This window comes from Leucopleurus acutus, assembly GCF_964270905.1.
Source record: "Leucopleurus acutus genome assembly, chromosome: 21".
In the NCBI taxonomy this organism is placed as follows: domain Eukaryota; kingdom Metazoa; phylum Chordata; class Mammalia; order Artiodactyla; family Delphinidae; genus Leucopleurus; species Leucopleurus acutus.
In genome coordinates, this window is record NC_139163.1 from 22,522,940 (window position 1) to 22,544,477 (window position 21,538).

Here is a 21,538-nt window from a genome sequence, read left to right on the forward strand (position 1 = left end):
GCCATCCAGAAGGTAGCTTCCCAAACTTGGTTACACACGGAAAGCACCTGGGGAGCTTTGAAACCTACTGATGCCTGGGTCCCTCCTCCAGAAATCCTGCTGTACTTGGTCTGGGATCGCCTGGTAGCGGGGTTTCAAAGCTCCCCAGCTGAGGCTGACGGGCAGCCAGGGCGAACCACCACTTTACCAACTAGAGGCTTGGCGGCCCCTCCAATCTCACAGCCCCTTCCCCTCACATTTGAATCACCCGTCCCACCTCCCTCTGCCCATCTTCCCGCGGATTCTACGTTTTTTCTCATGGCTTCCCAACCTTTTGGGTAACTCTCTGGAATCGGGCTAGGATGGGTACCTGAGGAAAATGGTCTCAGGAGGCCACGGCTGAGGCTGGGAGCTCCCGGCCACCGGCTCACAGGCGGCTTCAGCCGAGGACTGCTCGGGGGAAGCTCCACGAACACACTTGGGTCACACAGAGATGCCGGGAGGGGGAGGGAACCGGCAGCATTCTCCAGTCTCTACGGAAGATCCAGAGTGCCTACTGCCTTTGTCAACAGCACAGTTGATCTTCGGTGTAAGTGGCAATGCTTTCCAGCCATGACACATATTTCACGTCACCAGAAATCACTCCATGGGAGAGACACCTGTTGAAACCCACTGGCCATTTGGACAGACCCTGCGGTGCTGTCTTCATTACAGCTATTCCAAGTCATCAAAGAGGCTTCTGATGGGGAAATAGTGACCCAAGTCCCTGTTTCCAGTCAAGCCAATTTCCTATTTGATTTCTAAGAGTTTGGGGGCTGCTATTGGGTACAAAGAAAATGGCTTTATAAATAGTGGTTTGACGCTGTGACAGAAGACTTGAATTGGAAAGCAGGGAAAAGACCTGTCCGGCGCAGGTCCTGGGCTCCGACCATGTGGTTGGGATCCAGTCTGGGAAAGCAGGATACACAAGTTTTGGCCAATGTACACTTATTCTGTAAAAAGCTACCTTCCCTCCTCTCTCAAGCAGTCCCTCCTGCGGGCCTATCTGCTTGTGGGAACCCACACTTTTTCAGACAGGGCTTGGGAAAGGCAGGACAAATGATGCCAACACAGGCTCATGTTTATGGAGGGAAATGTAAGGAACCTGGTCCTGTCTGGGATATGGGGCTGACAAGGAGCATTCCAACACTATTCCAACCTTGAGGCTTGAAGTTATTTATGGGTGAGCAGGAATGTGCATCACTTAGATCCTCAGAAGGCTAAAAAAACCCAAAAAACAAAACCAAAAAGCATGCTCTCGCTTCTAGACAAGTTTGGAATTACCTCTAACCTGGTACTGGGTAACAACACTGTTCCACGATACTACAAATTAAATAACACGTGGTTTGTCCCGTCCTCCCTCCCCGCAAGCCCAACCCATCTCCTTCTTTCTCCAAAAGCCATTCCTCCATCTGGAAAGGGCCCTGAACATGGCAGTATCCCAAGAAAGGATTCTAAGACGGCACACGAGTGCCCTGGATGCCTGTCACAGAAACCAAGCAGCCAGCCCCCCCACAGAGTCTGCCCGACTCTTCACTCACTCTCTCTTGCTGTCCTAGACTTCCAAGGGACCTGAAATGGGGTGTCCACTCCCTTCTTTTTATTCACCTATTCACTTTAAAAATATTCACCGACACCACGAATTTTAAGAACGCAAGAATTTGTTGGTGTACTTCATTCCAAGCAAACCCCCTAAAATTAAAAACTCTGATTTATGCAAAAGAGAAAAAAGATGGTGCTTCCACTTCCAAAAGGATCCATTTCGGGTCTATCTCTCTTAGCTGGGTTCCCCAACGGCCTTGCCAAATGATTCACTGCAGGAAAAGCTGAATTGCGCCCAATTTGTTTTTACGAGCACCTTATATGATATGGCATTTATCACAGATGATATACAAGTTCTCAGGCAGGTCTATGAGAAAAATGCTTCCACCGCCACAGTGAGTTATTGATCACCAGAAACGGTTGTATTGTTGTGGTTTCAAATCGCTTCAGTGGCCCATGTGCCCAAGAACCAAGTGCGCTCCACGCTCCATATTCGCGGATGCAGTATGCGCGGACGCAGTATCCGCGGATGCAAGAATCCGCGGATTTACGCATCCATGGATTTGGGTATCCGCGATGGAGGGAAGGGGTGCTGGAACCAATCCCCGGCAGATACCGAGGGAGGCTATAATGAAAAAGTAGTCCCTTCCTTTCTTCCTCCTCCCACCCCACCCTGGCCCCCTTCTCAGCGGTAACAAACGCAAGCTGATCATCATGCTAACTTGTACACACCACTTACTTCCTAACTGCTTTGACGTCTGCATGCTATTGTGCTCTGCTGATCCACATTAACATAAATATATTCTAAATTCACCATCACTAGACTCTGTACTTACATACTCTGAGGAAATTCTTAATAAATACTTTTATTTATTATTAAGCATAATTATTCACCTGTTGGTGGTGACTTAGAAAGGAAAACCATGTCCTAAAAGATTTCTTAAAAAAAAAAAAAAAATCCTGTAACTACAACAACAACAAAAGGACCGAGCACACAGAACCAGGCACTTCTGGCAAACTTGTTTCTATCTTGTCCCTTTCCCTCCCCTCCCTCCCTTCCCCTCCCCCTCAGCAGAACTGGGTGGGCACATTTGCCAGGATCTGCGGGTTTCCTAACTTCAAGCCTTACTGCTGAAAAAAATGAGGTAAGAAATTCCTATCTGAAAAGTAAAACTGACGCACAAACCAAAACCCAGGTCTTCCCTGCCTGCCGAGGAAGACATTATTGCTCTAAGTTGGAGTGTTGTGTTTGTTTGCGTTAAATATGTATTCGAAGTCCTTATTGCCATTCTAGCTGGCCCCCCGGTTGGCCAAAGAGAGATGGATGGAAGGAGCTCTGTCGCCCCCTGCGGGCCAGTCCCGACCTGCTGCCCGCACAGGGCGCCACCCAACCCGGGCTGAGAGCTGACGGGTGTAGGGGAGGGAGGATTCGAGAGGCTCTAACAGCTGGGGGAGGTGGTGATGGGGCTGTGCAGATAGGGCAGGCTGCTGGGCGCCGGGTGCCCCCCGACGGAGACCGGGAAGCTGAAGACGAACTGCGACGTAGGGGTGGGAGTGGCCTTGCCCCGCTCGCGCAGCGGCCCCGACGGGCTGGCGGCCTCCACCGCGCAGGACGTGGCCAGCACCTGCGACTCGAACTGCAGCAGCTGCCCCATGAAGCTGAAGTTGGGCGAGATGATGCTCCGCCGCTGCTTCACGAACTCGAAGGCCTCCTCGAGCCTCACGCGCTTCTTCATCATCAGGTAGGCCAGGCAGATGGTGGCCGAGCGCGAGATGCCGGCCTGGCAGTGCACCAGCACGCGCCCGCGGCAGTCCTTCACCGCATCTGGGGCAGAGAGCGGCGCGCCGTTAGCGGCGCCCAGGTCCCCATCCTTCCCGGAAGGCGGCTGCAGGCGGCCTCAGCCGGGACGAGGGTGCGGGGAGGACTGGAGAAGAGGGGGCCCGGCGGCTGAACCCCTGAAGGAACTGGGCCTCCCAGGCTGAGGCCGCGCAGGGAGGAAACCCACGGGGGGAGGGCCTCGAGAGTTCCACCCCCGCTAGAGTATTTCGGAGAATTACGCAAACAAATGTACTACGCTTAGGAAATACGCCAGCTGAAGCTGGAGCAATCCCCGCACACACGGCAGGGGATTTCATTTGCAGGAACAAAAACAATGACCCAATCCTTCGTTTTTCTCCCTCCCCATCCCCAGAGTCTTATCCTCTCGGCACCTGGGGACGTCCAAGGAAAAGGTCCTTGGCTCTGTAAGCTAACAGCACCTGCTGTTTGCCTAGGTCCGTCAGACTATCCAGGGCCTGCACAACACCCCACGGGCAAGCCTTCCTACTGAGGAAGAGGGGAAACAGGCAGCCCCCCGCCCCGGATATGGCCCTTCCTAAGTCCCTCCTTCCACACACCAGCTACACGTGGTTCCTTCTTCCCTCCCATCCTCCCTCCGCCAGACCTGGGCCCAGCACCCTGGCCTGGGAGGACCCAGCACCCTGGCCGGAGCCAGCCTACCGATGTACTCGATGGCCACCATGAACCAGGAGCTGATGTCGGCCTTGTGGCTGTCCTCCACCGGGATGCACTTGTACTGGTAATGTCCTTCAAAGTGGTTCGGGCAGTCAGAGGAGACGTTCAGCAAGGCTGTGATCCCCAGGGCGTCCAGCATGTCTCGCCGGGCTGCGTGATAGGCGCTGCCGAGGTAGAGGAAGGGAAGGATCTCCACGGGACCCCCCTGCACCAGAGAGGGAAAACAAAGCGCCCCCCACCCCCCACCGGCAAACGTCGTTAAGTGAAAGGCAACTGGACAGGGGGCTGGGACGTGTGGGGCGGGGAGAGGGAAGCCAGTCTCAGGTGAGCTTTCATGGGCCCTGGGGACACTGCCCGTGGACCCGGCCCCTCCAGGTTTCCCGTGTGCCGCTCGGGCCCCGGCAGGGAGTGATGGGCTCTGGCCTTTCTGCTCTGCTCTGCTATGGGCCCCACCCGCTGGTTCAGGCAGACCACTTCCCCCGTGACAGATGAAGCTGGCCGTGCCCCGCTGTTTGTGACGCGAAGAGCTTACACCCGCTACCACTGAGCTACGCGGCCTAGGCACTTATTCGGTTGGATACCCCTTCACTTGGCAGATGAAAGGCAGACGCCATGTCCACCTCACACACAAGAGGAGGCATCCTGGCAAAATGAGGTAATGCTGGCTTCACTGACGACAATTCTCTGAGTCAGATCAACACAAGTGATCTCGGATTTGGGGAGCAGAGTTGCTGGACCCCACACATTAACTCCATTTCCATCTAAAGGAAAGGGCTGGAAGAGGTGGGCTTGTATGAAATGTAGTGGCATAAGCTGGTTTTCTTGGGAGAAGGGTTGGTTGATCATTTATGTCCATTTAACATTTACAATTAACTTGTATGGGGGGCGGACAGCCGAACTGTTTTGAATCGGGCAGTCCACATGCTTCTGGCCTCCTTCCTTGCTTGTCTGCACATAACTCTAGAGGCTAAGTCAGAGACGTATGTGTTTATATTCTTTTCTTAGGTGAGGGTAATAAGAGAGGGAAGGGGAAGACTTCCAAGGAATAGTGGACTCCACCTAACATCACACCCCGATACTCAACACATTCTCCCCACATTGAGGCACTGCGTCCAAAGCCTTTGACAAGCAGTCCTCTTCGTACCTGGTCGTGCAGTGGGGTGCCGCAGGAGCTGCAGCCCAGGTCCAAGGACTCGGCCGTGCTTGGGGGCACAGCAGGTGGGATGGCTGCCAGGGCCTTGGTTTTAGAACAGAATTCCGGGTACTCGGAGGAAAACCGCTCATAGCCACCTGTAAAGTAGAAAGGTATTCAGGTTAATGGGGTCGCTGAGCCAGCAGGAAACCACAAAGAATTTGAATCCTACCTGATGGAGGAGAGCTGTTGGGAAGCTGGGGCTGGTTGTACCTACATTTGACACTGGGTGGCGCTGTGGGCCCAGAGATAATGGCTATGGAGACCTTTTTCCCTGGGATGCAGAGATTACATTCGGCCAAGACTGCATCCTGAAAGCGGGAATGAAAGCTTTAGGGACAAGACTTCGGATTGGGATGCAGATACACAGAGGAGGATGTGCAGGGGAGATGAAGAAGGGATAATTTCTTTACAGTGATGACAAAGAAAGAGGGAATAGCCACTGGGGGTTTCCATGAGCACTTCAGCTGGCCCCTGGGCCCTACAAAAATGTCTGTCATCCCCCCACTACAGCCCTTCTTTTAGAGAGGTTCTCCAATGTGGGAGAGAATAAAAAACTATTACCCTGGCACCGGCCCTTCTGGATCTCAGCAACAGAACAGATGCCAATCGCATGGCCCCATGAACAGCTGTTCCATGGACATGGGGCCAAAATGAGAGCAAATGGGCTTAAATCTAAATAAATCCCTCTTGCTACATACAGGTTTGGGGCAAGGGAGGATTTCCTGACCTGAGAGTTGCTAAGCCCTGGAATGGCTCTCTGTGGGGTCGTCTTCCGGGGAAGGAAGGTCGTTTAAGTAAAAAGAGATAAACGGCCAACTTCTCTGCAATAGTGTCAGTGCCATTCAGGAAAGGGCCGGCTGGGCGGACGTGGGCCGAGATGCGGGCAGAGATGCAGGCAGAGGCAGGCAGTGAAACACACCAAGAAGAGAGACATTCAGCCTGTATATCTGATTTTCTTGTGATCTCTGGGACTTCCCTTTGCGGGACACTTACCATCTATTGTCAAGGTTTGGCCCTGCTTGTATTTTTATTTTTGCAGTTTCTGTTGGACCAAAAATGGATTATAAATGAATTCAGTAGGGTCTGCGGGTTCTGGAACAACCACTCAACTGGTGGTCACATAGGCAGCTAGCCCGTTACGTCTTTATGACTAAGTGATAGGGTGGGTGCCCCTGTTCCCGATCACCACTGTGCAAAGCAATTTTCCAACATGTGACGGTTAGTCAATTACTTGCCCTGAATCCCAACCCTAGAAACTTCCGCTTTGGAGAGGAAAGAAAATTATGTTCGCCACGTCATTAAGGCTTCCAGAAACAGGGCAGACATTTTTTCCTCTCTGATTGGAGGCCTCCTGTTTCCCCCACTCCCTCCCTCAGGCTATAAATGGATATTTCTCTGGTCCCAGGCCCTGGCTCCTGCTGAGTCATAATGACCAGCCTCCCTGGAGGGAAAACCTGCTAGAGGGGCCAGTACTGCCCGCTTCAGATGTGCTGGTGGCCTCAGTGGACTTCTCGTCGCAGGAGCGGCCTCCCTCCCGTTATCACCCCCATCTGTCCCCTTTCCCTATAAAGCTGTAAACACTGCTGCCCCAAGTGCGGTGTGTGCGGGAAGAAAAGCCAGCCAGTGCTTCTAGCTGAAGTCCCTGGGATGGGAGACTTCGGGAGACGCTGCCCTTTGGAGAAAGCGGAAGGAGAAACGGGTCACTCAACCAACGGAGGTTGATCATCTATATGAAAAGCCATCACTTGTTATTCTAGAGACTTCTACAGGATTTGAAATTTTTTTTTTTTTTGCGGTATGCGGGCCTCTCACTGCTGTGGTCTCTCCCGTTGCGGAACACAGGCTCCGGACGCGCAGGCTCAGCGGCCATGGCTCACGGGCCCAGCCGCTCCGCGGCATGTGGGATCTTCCCGCACCGGGGCACGAACCCGTGTCCCCTGCATCGGCAGGCGGACTCTCAACCACTGTGCCACCAGGGAAGCCCAGGATATGAAATTTTTTAAGTAAGATGATCCGTGTCTTTATTACATACTTTGAGCTAGTAAAATACATTTTTTTCAAAGAGATGCGAGGCATGAGTGGTGCCCTCCAAAAGCTCATCGGCTAGACAGGCAGGCCAACAGTCACAGGAGGGCCAGGGCCCGGCTCCAAGCTCACGGAGGAAGAGCAGGCCTGAGGGCAGCAGGAGCTAAGGAACCTCAGAGTGGTGGGAAGAATGTTCTCGCTGCTGAGAAGGTACACAACAGGGCACCAGACTGAAGTCCTGAAGAGCCTCGCCTCTGCAGTCGGACTCACAGGTCTGGGTTGAATCATCGGCTGTGCGGCCTTGGGGCCGTCACTGAACCTCTCTGAGCCTCTTCCTCATCTGTGAAATGTGATGAAGCTTCCAGGCCAGGAGTCTCCTGTGAGGACTGACGGGAACGGCCAGTGCACTGCACCGGGCCTCGGGGAGAAGCTCAATGAAGGTTTTCTTTTTTGGTACCTACAGGTGACTTCGGCTTTACTGGCAACTTCTCAGACCCTGGACAGCCTTCTCCTCCTCCTGGGCTTTACTTATTTTTTCCAGTACGCATCTTGAGAGCTGGTAATTAAGACAGCAGCAGAACAGGTGCTGGGCACTTCCTGAGCCCTGAGTGCCCTGCCCAGTCAGGGACATCTGCTACCTCCCAGGGTCAACCATCAATCAATCCGGGGCGGGGAGGGCCCAGCAGAACCCTCGGAGGGCTCCGAGGCCAATCGCACCTGTGCAGGGGAGGGTGCAGGCGGCCCAGAGGCCAGACCCGGCCTGAGGGGGGCTGTCTGTCGTCACCCCCAGGCTGCTCATAGCAGGACAGAGAGACAGCAACTGTCAGGAAAGGCACCATTACAACAAGGTGGAGGAACACGATTACTGAAGAGTCTGTTCCCTCTGGGGGGTTTTCAGAGAACAGGCAGAAAGGAACCAAGTGAAGAAGCAGATTTGTTCAAGGGACAGGAGCAAGGTGAGGGCTGCGTCCCTCGGTGGCAGCGGTGGAAAGGTTTTCCCTCCTAAGCCGTTGCTAGCTTTGGGGGCAGTCTGTGGCTGGCAGTCACAAGGAGCATCACCAAAGGGTCTCCTTCTGGGGCCGAGGTGCTGCACTCAGGCCAGGCCCTCGGATGAGCTGAACGTGCCCTGGTGGGCCTGGAGCTCGCAGGCAAGGCAGTGCAGACACAGGAGTGCAGGTCAGGGGCCGTTCAGTCCACACCCCACCCACAAGGCCACACGCCAGGAAGCCACCTCCAGGTATCCCATGTGTGTTCATAAAAATGACAGACCCTCTTAAAAGGAAGTGTTCATTACGTGTCAGGCTCTTCCCACACAGGTATCCAACCAGTAGCCCTAGAGGAAGGCATGACAAGCCCCAGTTTTACAGAAGAGGAAGCGGAGGTGCAGGGCAGCCCGCAGGTAAGGGCGGGACCGGCATTCAGCCCACAGAAGGGGCCTGAAAGCCCCTTTGAAGCTGGCCGTCAGGAGCCCACCCTGCTGCTCGCCCACTGCTGCCTCCCCGGTGGGCCTTCTCTAGGGGCCTTGCCTGCTGGTTTCATCACGCGAAGAAAGAGTTTTCACGCAGAAACAGAAGGGACGTGAACAGAGCACTGCTGACACTTCACCAAACTGCTTCTTTCCGGTGCTTTTCCAGGTAGTCATGGAGGAGTCGTGACCAGCGTTTTTCTATTTAATGAAATAGAATAGAAGCTACTTGAATGCGCTGCATTTACAGAGCGTGTAATTTCATGGCACTGTGCTTTCAGGGTGACGGTCCCCGTCACAGGGACTTCAGCTAGAGCCACTTGCTAGCTCTTCTTCCCCCACACACCGCCTTGACTCCAGCCCGAGTGTGGGGCTACAGACACCTGGCCAGGTGATGAGCTTACTGGAGTGTACCACTCACGTCTTACATCTCTTGGGAAAACATGTATTTTAAGAGCTCAAATTACGTAATAAGCACACGGATCATTTCACTTAAAAAAAAATTCAAATCATCTCGAAGAATATAGAGTAGCTCTATACTGGGTCATGGCAGAAATGAAACTGAATTTCTTAGGGTGGGTGGGATTGAAGAAGACTGCCCCCAGCCCCCTCTCCTCCGTGCCTCCCTTCCCAGCCCACATCTGTGCAGGTACCAGAGCCTCGGCCCTTCCAGTAAGTGCTAGATTTAGATCTCCAAGTTTTATCCAAAACTCATGAGAGGGAAAGCTTATTGTCACTGTAGACCCGGAGGGGAGCGCTCTACCCCGTGACCCCTGCAGATGTGCAGGGTAGACAAAGCAGACAGGTCTGGACGCGTCCCAGCTCCGACTGTGGAAGCCCAGCTAACACATTCCCTCTAAGTCCTGTTTTCCACCCTCAAAATGTAAGGATTCCAGACGATATCATCTCTAAGTTCCAACATTCTGTGATCCTGAACGTTCACAAACTACTCATTTGCAAACTACACACTGACAGCAGGTGCCTCAAGACCCATATTTCCATCTTCTGAACACATTTTCACAGCACAAACGCCAATGAATTCCCACCTGGTTTTCTCCTACGTCCTATTGCATGTAATTCTGTAACAGACATGCTGACTAATTTTGACCCGTTTTTCTCATGTTCTTATTTAACAATATACCTTCTAGTCTTAAAGCTCTCATTTTCTCAACTTCATTTTAAAATTTGAGAGTCTTAGGGGGCGCGGGGGAAAAAGGACTATAATTTTCCACTTGATTCCCCTGAGGAATAACTACATCATCTACAGTTCCATTCTGTGTTCCTTTCATCTTCTCACACAGAAACTGTAGCTTTGAAAACTGGCTGGCCTCCTGCTTATGCAGGGGTGGGAGTGAATGTGGGAGAAAGTCCTTGGGAAAGGGCAGGCTGGCATAGTGCTGGTCGTCTCACCATAATAGGACTCTTAGTGGGGTCTGTGATGGGAAAGACTGTCTCTTGGTGGTGACGATGGTCACGGATCTTAACGTGGCTGCCAGGTTTTCCCCATGACCCTCTCCACGCTCAGAATATCACCCGTTCACAGACAGGGCTCATGGCCTCGCTCTCTTGGGACAGCTTAACAATACGAGGCAAATGTTGCCCAGCAGGCAAGTCTGGGGACATTCAAAGGTCCCTTGGCTTTGAGAACTTCCCTTGATGCGGGTGTTGACCTAGGAAGCGCCCCTCTAAATGCTGAGCAGCATTTCCAGTTTAGCTAAATGGGCTTCTCACCTTGGGGCTCGGTGTCAAGACCTCGGTCCCGGGCCAGCTGGGCTGACACCTGATGCCACACTCGGGCTGGACCTTGTTTGCAGCCCCTCCCAGAGTCCTTCTGTGCTATCTGCTCCGTCCAGCAAGCCGCCTTCCGCTGAGAGTCTACATTTCTTCCTCTCAAACTTCCTCTTTGTTAGATGGCAACTGCCTCCCAGCAAGGAAACCAGCTATCTGCTTTCAGATGTTCTGATTTTTTTCAAGGAATTTCTTGGCCCTTTAAAAAGGCCACCCTTTCTCCTCTCTGAGTTCTCTGTGCAGCCCACCTTGGTGGGGACAGCCCACCTTTCCTGTAAGCATCCAGGAGAAGCCCAAGGGAGCTGCGATAGGCTTACGGACAATCAGGTTGCCACTCTCAATTTACACCTACACCCTGTCTTTAGTTGCTTTTGTTGGTTGGAAACATCCAGTTCAAATGATGCAAAGAGTAGTGAGTTTGCTTCATTCCTTACAATTCTTTAAGGCCTTCGACTAGGGGTTAGGAATTACCTTTAAGGCCTACTTTTTTTTTTTTTTTTTTTTTGTAATTCTAACAATTCTTGGCTGTCAAGGGCATTGTGTCCTGTTTGCAAGGAGAAAAGCCAGTCCTTTTGCCTTTGGGTGAAAGAGGTGTTCAACCTTAGCATCCCCCAGGACTCTGCTGTTTGATGCCACTGACCTCCTGGAAACGAGTATGGACAGGGCAAATGGACACAGAGAAAGAAAAGACAGAAGACAGTCACCCGAACCCCACCCATAGCATTCTTTACGGGCCTTAGTGGCTGTTTTCACAGGTAGCATAATGTCAGGTCTGTATGATCAGGCCTGGGGACTACTGGGTAGGTGACTTCCAACCTGGAAGGAGAAGTTGGAGTATTTAGTTGATCTTCCCAGTTTCTCAAAACAGCTCCAGGACAGCTTTTAAATCAGAACTTAAATAAGAACTGACAAAGGTCATGGGCTGAGACGAATTTTAGATAGAAGGAAAAGTAAGATAATGTTTTTATACCTGACATCTTCTGCAAAACAGACTGATTTATTTGGAGACTGTGGGAGGTAAAGGAAGACTTCTGTTAGGGTAAGAAAATGCTCTTTTTGTCTTTCTCTATTGACCCAGGGTGGATGGGGTGGGAGCGGTTGTCTAAAACCCTATTCCAAGGATCTATGAGGAGTGAGAAAGGGATTTCAAAGGAGACGTGTACTGTAATAAAATCTGAAAAGCTAAACTTTCTAAACTGTCCCTAAAAATGTCTTACAGGATTTTAAATAAAATGAGCTTAAAAAAAGTTTATCCCAATGGGAAGCTTTTACTAGCCAAAAGACCAGAAAATGTAGTGATTTGGGTTACTGCTTTTAGCAAACCTTGGGTAATATTAGGAAATGTAAAGGCAGATGGTATTTCATTGATAGAAAGTAAAGTTTACTCTTAACTATGAATTCTTGTCTGTAGTATTAGTTATTAACTGCCTGCAATGAGTAACCAACTTCCTGCCCTTCAAAGTGGCAGAAATGGGAAAATCGGCCTTTAAAAATGCAATTAATTGGTAGAATTAGATAGCCTGTGGCCAGGAAGGGTAATAGAGCTTCTGAAAATGCCCAGCTGTTTTTACTCTCCCTCCAGGACGGCAGACACCAACAATCAGTCTTCCACTGGCTTAATGTCTGACCACTTTTATTCCACACCCACCACTGCACATGAAATGAGACGCCCAGGAAGGCCCATTGGCTGCAAAATAAAGGAACAACTCCAGTGGGAAAAAAATTACCCAACCCCTAATCAATTAAGGCATTTACTAAAGATAATCTAAGGGGCTTGTCTCCCCCTGTTTCCCTTTAGTTCCCCGTCCCCAGCTCCCCCCTGCCCATGAGCCCACATTTACTGCCATTCCACTTCTCCAAGGAATGGGAGTGCAGGAGGCATGGCTGTCCTCCCCCTGAGGCACGTTCCCGCAGCGCTGGGGGAGCAGACCACGCCCATTTCCTTCTGCCCTCATTAGGGATGCCTTTCCAGTAGAAGTCAAGAAGAAACAGGACCTGTGTGGAGACCGCCTCTGCTTAGCACATAAATGAAAATACGCAAGTTGAATAGAATAGGACCCAGTTAACCTCAAAGATGTTCTACCACCACTGCAGAACAAGCTGGAAGGAGCCCCCCCCCCCAGCCCAAACTCTGTGAATTTTAGGCGGCTGCTTCCAAAGGCAGGCTCCCTTTGCTCAGAAAAACCCAGCTGAACCTCTCCTGGCTCCTCCCGGGGGACCTGTTCCTGGAGAGAGAGAAGTTCGGTCCAGGCCTAGACACTTTCCGGCTCAGAGGATGCGGACTTTGAGAGGCAGCGGGCCGTCCTCCCTGCCCGCACCAGGTCAGACAACAGGAGGCAGTGCAGGCCTCGGGAGGAAACAGCCCTTAAAACACGCCTTTTCCGTGGGCCAGGCACCTCGCCAACCGCCAGGGGACTGTCGTTTTACCCAGAGGCTGCCCGTCCAACGCAGCCTTCACATTAGCATCTGCCTTGCGCCGGGGGGCCGGTCCGCAGGGCGGCTCTCGGTACAGGTCGGGCTCCGGGCTCTCCCGGCGGGATTCGGGGGAACCAGGGAGGTGCCACGAGCCCGAGGCGGAAGCCTTAAAAATCTGTCTCTCTCCCCGGGAGCGGGGCCTAAGTGTCTGCGCGCCCGGAAACCCTAGGGCGGTCCTCTCCGGATTTCTTCCAGGAAGAAAAACAAAACAGAACGAACCCAGACACCACGTGCGTCTGCCCTACCTCGAGAAGAGTCCTGTGTTCAGGGCCCGCGCAGGCAGGAGCGCGATCGGGCTCCAAATCAGGAGCGATCGAGGTCAGCGCGGCACGGAGAACACCCCGGCCAGCCCCTGCCACTCGAAGGGACTTTGGTCCCAGAGACGTTTCTCTCCTCGTCCCCACGAGCGCCGGCACGCCGGCATCATGCAAGGGAGTGCAGGAGGCGTGCGTCAACAGCCCGGACCCCAGCCCGGCGCTCTACCCAGTCCGGGGCCGCGTGGCTCCCGGCACAGCTCGGCGCCAGGGCAGGCGGGGGCCCCGGGCCCCCTGCGCCCAGCTCGCCGGGCTTAGCGGTCCTTCCGGTGCAAGGCCCTTCCTGGCACTTTCTCTTAAAGCGCTGGGAGGAGAAGGGAGGAGCGTTTGGTTTAATCTGAGGTGCCAAAGGCCGCCCTCGTAGAGAAAGAAAAATCAGCAAAATCGCCTTAGTAGTTCAACCAAAGGTCAACAGCAGCATTTCCCCAGCAGCTGACAGGTCAAATGGCCAGGAAACAACTGCCGAGAACAAAGTCCCCCGCTGTTCACGGGGGCAAGCCTGGCCCGCCGGCACTGGGCAGTGTTGTGCTTTTTGGCAGGGGCGGCGGGGAGAGGTTTCCGCCGCGCCTCCCGCCCCATCTCCCTTCCTCTCCAGTGAGCGGGTCTGGAGAGGGCAGGGCAAGAGGGAGGGGGGGCCAGGGGCGCCGACAGGGAAAGGGGCGGCTCTTTGATAGCCCGGGTCCGAAACGCCTCTGGACTTCGGAGGCCAAGACCCGCCGCGGGCGAAGGAACTCGCGGAATGCGGCGCGGGAGGAAGGGGCACTGCGCGGCAGGGGCCCCAAGCAACCCGCCAGCTCCCCGCCGCCCGGCGCCCGGCAGGTGCGGTCGGCGCCCCCGTCCCTCCAGGTACTTGGGTAGCCCTCAGCCCTTTCGGAGTTTCCGACTTGCACATTTGACAAGACCTCCCCTCCCCAAGAGTTTCGCACTTAAGCGCGCGCCGCCATCTGAGAGTCGAGTCTGAACAAAAGGTCGCACTTGTCGCAGTTTGAGGCCCCGTCCCGCCTTGCGTTCCCCAGATACTCGGACCTCCCGCCTCCCGCTCCGGAGCCTGGGGATGGCCCGAGGCGGGAGGGGTTGGCGACCCTCCAGGTGGAGCTCGGAGTTGGGCAGCAGGGGAGGAGAGAACAGATCACTCCACATCAGGCCCGCAAGCCGATCTTCGTTTTTGCGTTTAGGAAGGGCTGGTTTCCAGTCGGACCCGCAGGGCCCATCCCATCCCCGCGCTCACCCTCCTTCACCCCCTGCCCCATGTCTCGGGATCTCTGGGTCGGACTCAGGGCGGGGCCCGGACACGCCAAACCAAGAGGCCTAACCTCTCCCCCACCTCCCGCACCGTGGCACTTGGGAGCACTTCCCTGGACTCAAAGGTGGGCAACGCAGCTGAGTCGCTTCGCCCGCAAGACCAGACCGTTAGTGGCTGTAAACAATCGCAGAATCGCCAGGAAGGGTCCGGAATTTCAGGTGACGGAGCCCTCACCGTCTCTGAGGACCTGAGGACCTCGCGCTTGCACACAAACACACAGAATCCTTGCACACCACGCGCACACACCAGTACGCACAAAGGAGTGCGCGGGGGGGATCCCGCAGCCACGAGTCCCTCCAGGCACTTCTTCTCCTGCCCACTAAGACTCAGACAGCGGAGCCCCGCCGCATCGACCCTCCAGCTCGCGCCCGGCGCCGGCGTTTACCTTTGAGCAGGCAGATGTCGGTGCGCTCGGCGTTGCGTCGCAGCGCCTGCACCACCAGTGACACGGTGCTGTCCTCGCGGAGGCTCTCGGCGCGCGGGCTGCGCTCGTCGTAGACGATGACGGCTGAGTAGAGGCCGGAGCGCAGGCGGGCGCGGACCTCCTCCTCCGCGGGCAGGATCTGCTCCAGGCTCACCGAGCCCTTGGCCCGCCGCCGCACGATGGTGTTGCAGCGCACGTTGACTGAGCCTCGAATGTAGCCGGCGCTGTGCGCCAGGAACGGTCGGCAGTCCAGCAGCAGGCACTTGCCGCCGCTCAGCAGCCCCAGGGCGCCGTGGCTGCCGCTGCCGCTGCCGCCCGCGCCGCCACCGTTCTCGTCCCGGTTCATCAGCCTTTTGAGCACGCTGCAGTCCATCTCCCGCAGCTCCTCCACCGTCACCATGGTCGCCAGGAACCGCGGCTGCTGGGCACGCGAGGAGGCGAAGGACGCCCGGGCCAGCTGGGCTGCAGGAAGGCGCGAGCGGGGGCTAAGGGAGGGCGCGGGCAGAAGTGGCCGCAAACTTGGCCCTTAGGGGCTCCCACGGCCGAACCTCTTCTCCCGGTCCCCTTCCTCCCACAGCCTCGCAGTTACATAGCAGTCCGAGCGGCCTCGGCGCCAGGCAGCACGGTGCCAAAGGGGAGGTGGCGGTGAGAGGAGTGTGTTTACGGGAGAGGACCAAGGGCTTCTTTCCGTTGTCGTCTCTATTGTATTTTGCCCGTTGTGCTGCTCTGGCCGCCGTTCCCCACGAACTGCCGGAGCTCCGCGGTCTGCCCCAGCCAGAGTTTCCTCTCCTCGGCTTATGGATTTATTAATGCTCCTCTGCTCTCCCCCGGGAGGGGGCAGATTCATTACTACCTCGCGAGGCCCCGCCTCTTTCCATTCTAGGTCGTGAGCCCTGCTCCGCCCCCCGCGCTCTCTCCCCGCCCCCTCGCGACTCCCCTCGCCCCGCTGGTCCCACCCCCTCCGCCCGCCCGGGCGCGTGAATGGAGTACCGGCCGCTAGCGCCCAGTCACGGGGACGCGACGTCACAAAGAGCGGAGTAAACAGGGCGCGCGGCTCTCGCCGCCAGGCCCATTCATAAAACCAAGACCTAGAGGATGAGGGAGGAGGCCTCCGACCCACGGGCGAGCCGCAGCGCCCGGACTTCGTGAATGGAGCTTGGCGGCGCCTCTCCCCGGCCTCCGTGGCCCGCGTCCAGCCCGACCCGAGTCGCCGTGCAGCCATCGCACCCCGCCGCGGTGGTGGCGGCGGCGACGGGCGGAAAACAAAGTCGCCAGCCGAGAAGCCGGCCTAGCGGAGGCCTGGGCTCGGTTTCGAGGTTTCATTCCTCTTCACCTCCGTGCTTGCCCCTTACCAGCCTCGCAGGTGTCCCCCACGTACCCAAGTGGACTGGGGAACCCTGCACCGCATCCCAGCCGGCCCGGCCCTCCTCGCCCCAGGCTCACGGAGTGCGTTCGGCCCGCCAGCCGTTTTTTCTCTTGCGATTCCTCAGCCATGAGCTTCTGCCTTAGCCTGATCGATTTTCATCTTAAACCGTTAAATCAGCTTTATAGCTTCCCGAGGAACGTGGGCAAACCCCAACCCAGACGATGAAAGAGAAAACCCTCCCGCCCCAAAGCCCAGTTAATAGGAGTGAGGTGTGGAGTCTGCTGCTTTACGACCCGGAGGGAGGCATTAATTGAATCCGGAATGTTGTTCCCAAGAAGGAAGGCGGGAGTGCCACTCCCTTCCACGCTTCCTAAAGATGTTTATTTAACCCTGATGCGGGAAAAAAAAACCCGACGTTTTCGGCTTTTGGAAAAGTCCTCACCCCATCTTGTACTCGTGTGAATTGTCTTCTCAGGAAATGACAATTAGGGTCCACACTTGGTGCGAAGCTGGAACCAGGGAAATCGACGCGTAGAGGATTTAATACGCTCCACGGCCGATTCAGGTTTCTTTGCCTTACTTTTTCCAGGTCAATTCGCATTTTTTCCCGCCCCCATTTTTACTTATGCATTTCGTTTCCCAGAGGCCGCTTTTGCCAGGGGGTGTGTGCGCGCCTCGGTGGGGTCACGACAGAAGCCAAAAAGTATTCGCCCATCTTGCCAAGTCTTGTTAGTGAGAATTAACCAGCGAGCTGGGAATTACAGGACTCGCTCCGGGCCTTGGTGGCAGCGGGGTCGAGTCTTCCACTCTGGCTCTGCAGAGGCAACAAGGGCCGCAACCCGCGGGGTCCCTCCCTCCCCTGAGTCGGCCTTCCGCTCCGCCTTTGTTCCCCGCGGAGCGGCTCTCCGGAGATGTCACCTCCGGCCTCCAGGGCCACCCCTCCACTCCCCAGCCCGGCCTCGGCGGCGGCCTCCACTTCCGAAACCTACGATCCGCGCTCCCCTCCCGCTGCGCCCGCGCTCCCGGACCCCCAGCCCAAGCTGAGTGCGCCGCGAGGAGCGCCGCTCACCCGTGGGGATACTCCTTTTTACCTCGGGCTCCAAAATGGCTCTGCAATGCACTGATTCCGTCTCTGTTTAAAATTTACTACTTTGTTCATCGTGGATTCTTTTCGTGGGGGGGGGGCACTAACTTTGTTTAAGGTACTACATTAGGATATTTATTTTGACCACTGACTTTCGGGCTCCCCCTGACATCTTGCACACAAGGCGCGTGCTCACTCTAGCCCCGGGCCTGGAGGAGGCCACCACTGCGGACAGACCGAGGCCGCGGGGCACTGCGGAGGGGCGGTCAGCGGTCAAAGGCTCGCTGCTTGGCTTCTCCGCTGGGAAGGGGTCTGTACTCCCTCCAAGGGCAATGGGGGCCTCTGTCTGGTTTCTCACGTGCTGAGGTGGCCGTGAGGCTCCGTGTAAAGACTCACTCTCCCTGGTACCCCAGGAGCGCGCCCTTCCCAAGGGGCTCCCACGCCCCGACCGTCCCCGGCTTTCCCGGGCCGCTCTTGGGCAGCCAGGCCCGCTTCCAGGAAAACGCCGTTGCCTTTCCAAGGGCTTGAACTGGACATCTCGTGGAAGAGCCTCTCAGTCAGAGGCAGGTCCGGGCCAACTGCGCACGTGTCGCAGGAGCTGGGAGACGTCCCCCTGCCGCACCCGCCGGGCTCTGCTAGCCTTTGTCTCCCCAGCGCTGGGGGCGCCTCCCCGCCCGCCTGACCCCCGCCCGCCGCTCACGTGGCCCGTAAATAACAGTCAAATCCGGGGTGGGGGGGAGGAAAATGCCCACCAAACAAAGACTTGCTTTCTGCACCTGACAGTAATCCGCGGTCGAAGCCCGTAAATCCCTCAGGCAATGCACGAGCAAGGGGGCGTGGGCGGGCGCGTGTGAGCGTGTGTCCACGTGTGCGCGCCCGCGCCTGCGCTCCCGCTCTCTGGAGGGGAGCCGGAGCTCCCACTTCACGTAGCTAAGCCGAGAGCCGCTTGCGTTACGAACGCTAATGCCTCATTTTTGAAGAAGACTGCGGAAAAAAAATCCTCCCCCTTCAAGTTAGGAATTAGCTTTCAGTTGTGTGAATTTCAGCCAACGAGATTTAAATTTCGTATTTATCCGGGTCCTCTGTAAGCACCCTAGATAATTGTTTTAATTTTAATTTTTGGTATTGTAAGTATGGGGGCCATTTGCTACACAGTTAAATGAATACAATGTGAGGGCTACCCGATAACGGCTATAGAGGTGATAAAACTTGTCTCCATTGAGTATGCAGCGGGGCGGGGCGGGGGGGGGGGGGAAGGACCTTAATCAGTTTACACAGGAACCTCGTGAAACAGCTTGTCAATAAGTAGATCTTGGAGAAAACAAAGGCATTTAGAAGGAAAACATTGAATGTTATTTCAAAGTTAATTTAATTAAGGAAGGCATAGCTGCAGGAGTTGAGATGGGATTGCCCAAGGAGAGAGATTTTATTTATATTCAGCAGGAAACCTACTTTAAACATTCACTGTGACATGCAAATCCAGCTTCTCTTTTCATCAGACGGTCCTCAGACAGATCTTATTAGTCACTGTCAGGCCTGGCAAAACCCTTGTTCTTGTTTAAGAACACTTACTTCCAACTAGGAAGTTGTGTGATCTGGGAATTTAAAGCCCAGAGTAAGGATCCCCAGAGAGGACTATGGCCTCTATTCTTGTTTTGATGCCAACCTCTGACTCACTGCCCTGTTCTCAAGGGCTTGAATAAAACTTGCCTGAAAAATCATTAACGAATTAATCGAGGTGGTGATGGAAAGAGCGCTTCTGCGGACCCCTCTTCACCGAGTAGAGAGGGCGCCTTGCTTATTGCCCTCAGCTGGAACAAGAATGGTCCTTTTTGCGTGGAGCTGTTGGCTAGGTTTCTTAGATCAGCTGATTGGGGAGCTTCCCCCCATAGTGGGAATGCTTAAAAGAACTGAGAGGCTCTCTCATGCTCCTCAAGGTAAGAAGTCTGTATATACTGTGTGTTTTGGGCAACAGGTATAGATGGAAATGAGGAACGTCTGTCCTTCCCTGCCCACCGCTGCTCATCAAGTCAGGACTCAAAAGCAATGGAAAGTCTTCAATGGTGAGAATGAACATCACCAAACAACCTCAGAAACATAACCTGAAGGCTTTTTTAGTCCTGACTTTGTCATAGATTTGTTCCATAGCCTCCCTTTATTTTTCTATCCACGATACTGTAGTATTTGCTGATGATTTAAAGTGCTAGGTTTCTAACCCAGGGACTCTGCAGAAAGGTTTAATATGTTGCTTCATTCAGTACTTTATTTTGAAAACGATTCAGTCTAGGCTATGCCAGCATCTAGCTTAGTGATCCTGGGCAAGACAGTCTCCCTGGGTCTGTTTCTTCACGTGCAAAATGAAGAGTTTGGGCAGGTTGATTTGTCGGATCTAGTTCATTTCCAGCCCTGTGTGATTCTAAGCAGGAATAGTCTCTGCCAGCCTGAAACAGCCACCACCCCTCCCTCCTCAAGGCTAGGCACACTGAGATGCCACAATGTGTGCAGAACAGTCACTGCTTCCTTTCTGTCCCTCTTTTGCTCATGGAGAGCAAAGTTCGTAGCTTTTTGTTTAGTCTAGTACTAATGTCCCAAGCCTCTTGACAAAACTTCTTCAAGTTTTTAAAATCAAAATTTGGAAACAAATACTCCAAATAGGAGGTAAAAATCAGCTCTGAGTTTTTTTTTGGGGGGGGGTCATTCTAGCTGTGAATATTTTCATATTCATATATTCAACAAACATGTTAAACTCTGGGGGAAACTTGTCTGAAACACTGTGCCTTCAAAGAGTTTATAATCTGGTTGGTCTAGTTAGGGCGTGATTGTCACTGTAGGTTACTGCAGGGCAGAGTCTAATCAATGTCTTTAGCGAAGAACAAACAAAATGCCGGGGGGGATTCGGACAAGGAAGGGATTGAAATGCGTTGTGGGATCCTTAGGGAAGGAAAAGGCCATTGTGAATGAAATGAATTTCATCTACTTAAATGTTATCCTTGATTTCTCTTGGTCCTTTTTTTTTTTTTAGCTTTCATCCCACCTCTGACATTCATTCTGTCCTTGTATCTTTTCCTTTCATTTGTTAACTTCACTCTTCCCCAGTGGGTTTCCCTGCTAAAAATAGATGAGCACTTGGTCTGAAGCTGCAAGGGAGCCAAGATGATGCAAAGACTGTTGAAAATCTATGCAATGGGACTTCCCTGGTGGTCCAGTGGTAAAGAATCCACCTTGCAATGCAGGGGACGCGGCTTTGGTCCCTGGTCACGATACTAGGATCCCACGTGCCGTGGGCTACTGAGTGCGCGCCTCAACTAGAGCCCGCACCACAGCTACAGAGCCCACGTGCCCCTGGAGCCTGCACGCCACAACTAGAGAGAAGCCCGTGAACTGCAACGAAAGATCCCACATGCCTCAAAGAAGATCCCGCGTGCCACAACTAAGACCTGACGCAGCCACAAGTAAATTAAATAAATAAATAAATATAATAAAATATACTATCTTAAAAAAAAAAAAGAAAATCTATGCCGTGGACAGTGAGCTGACCTAGATGTGAGATGACCCAAGTGTGCGCCTGACTCTAACTTTCATTGTCATCTTCATCAAATCAGTTTTCTATACCTTAATTTTACCATCTGTAAAAGTAGGGAGGGCTTCCCTGGTGGCGCAGTGGTTGAGAGTCCGCCTGCCGATGCAGGGGACACGGGTTCGTGCCCCGGTCTGGGAAGATCCCACATGCCGCGGAGCGGCTGGGCCCGTGAGCCATGGCCGCTGAGCCTGCGCATCCGGAGCCTGTGCTCCGCAACGGGAGAGGCCACAACAGTGAGAGGCCCGTGCACCGCAAAAGAAAAAAAAAAAAAGTAGGGAAAATAATGTACTTATTTTCTTTTCTCAGGACAACAAAATACCTAAATCACCTTTCCAAGGATCCTGCTGTGAAATTCTTGTCCAAAGCAAGCATTGGCATAAGTGGTCAGAAAAGATTTTGGGAATTGTGAGATTATTTATATTTACATATAAATATATGTAATTT

General features: G+C 54.0%; 1 protein-coding gene across 2 annotated transcripts; it reads right to left on the reverse strand.

Annotated features, from left to right (window-relative positions):
* Nucleotides 1-1,405: 1,405 nt before the first annotated feature.
* DUSP4 (dual specificity phosphatase 4) lies at nucleotides 1,406-15,464 on the reverse strand (the record flags this gene model as incomplete). 2 transcript variants are annotated; one of them, XM_082863938.1, is made up of 4 exons in its annotated part: nucleotides 1,406-3,385; nucleotides 4,061-4,280; nucleotides 5,220-5,365; nucleotides 15,026-15,464. In XM_082863938.1, the coding sequence occupies 4 exons, from the start codon at nucleotides 15,462-15,464 to the stop codon at nucleotides 3,000-3,002; spliced, it is 1,191 nt and encodes a 396-aa protein (XP_082720064.1). In that variant the 3' UTR covers nucleotides 1,406-2,999. The 2 variants fall into 2 exon arrangements, with proteins under 2 accessions (XP_082720064.1, XP_082720065.1); XM_082863939.1 differs by lacking the exon at nucleotides 15,026-15,464 and adding an exon at nucleotides 13,269-13,535.
* Nucleotides 15,465-21,538: the final 6,074 nt, after the last annotated feature.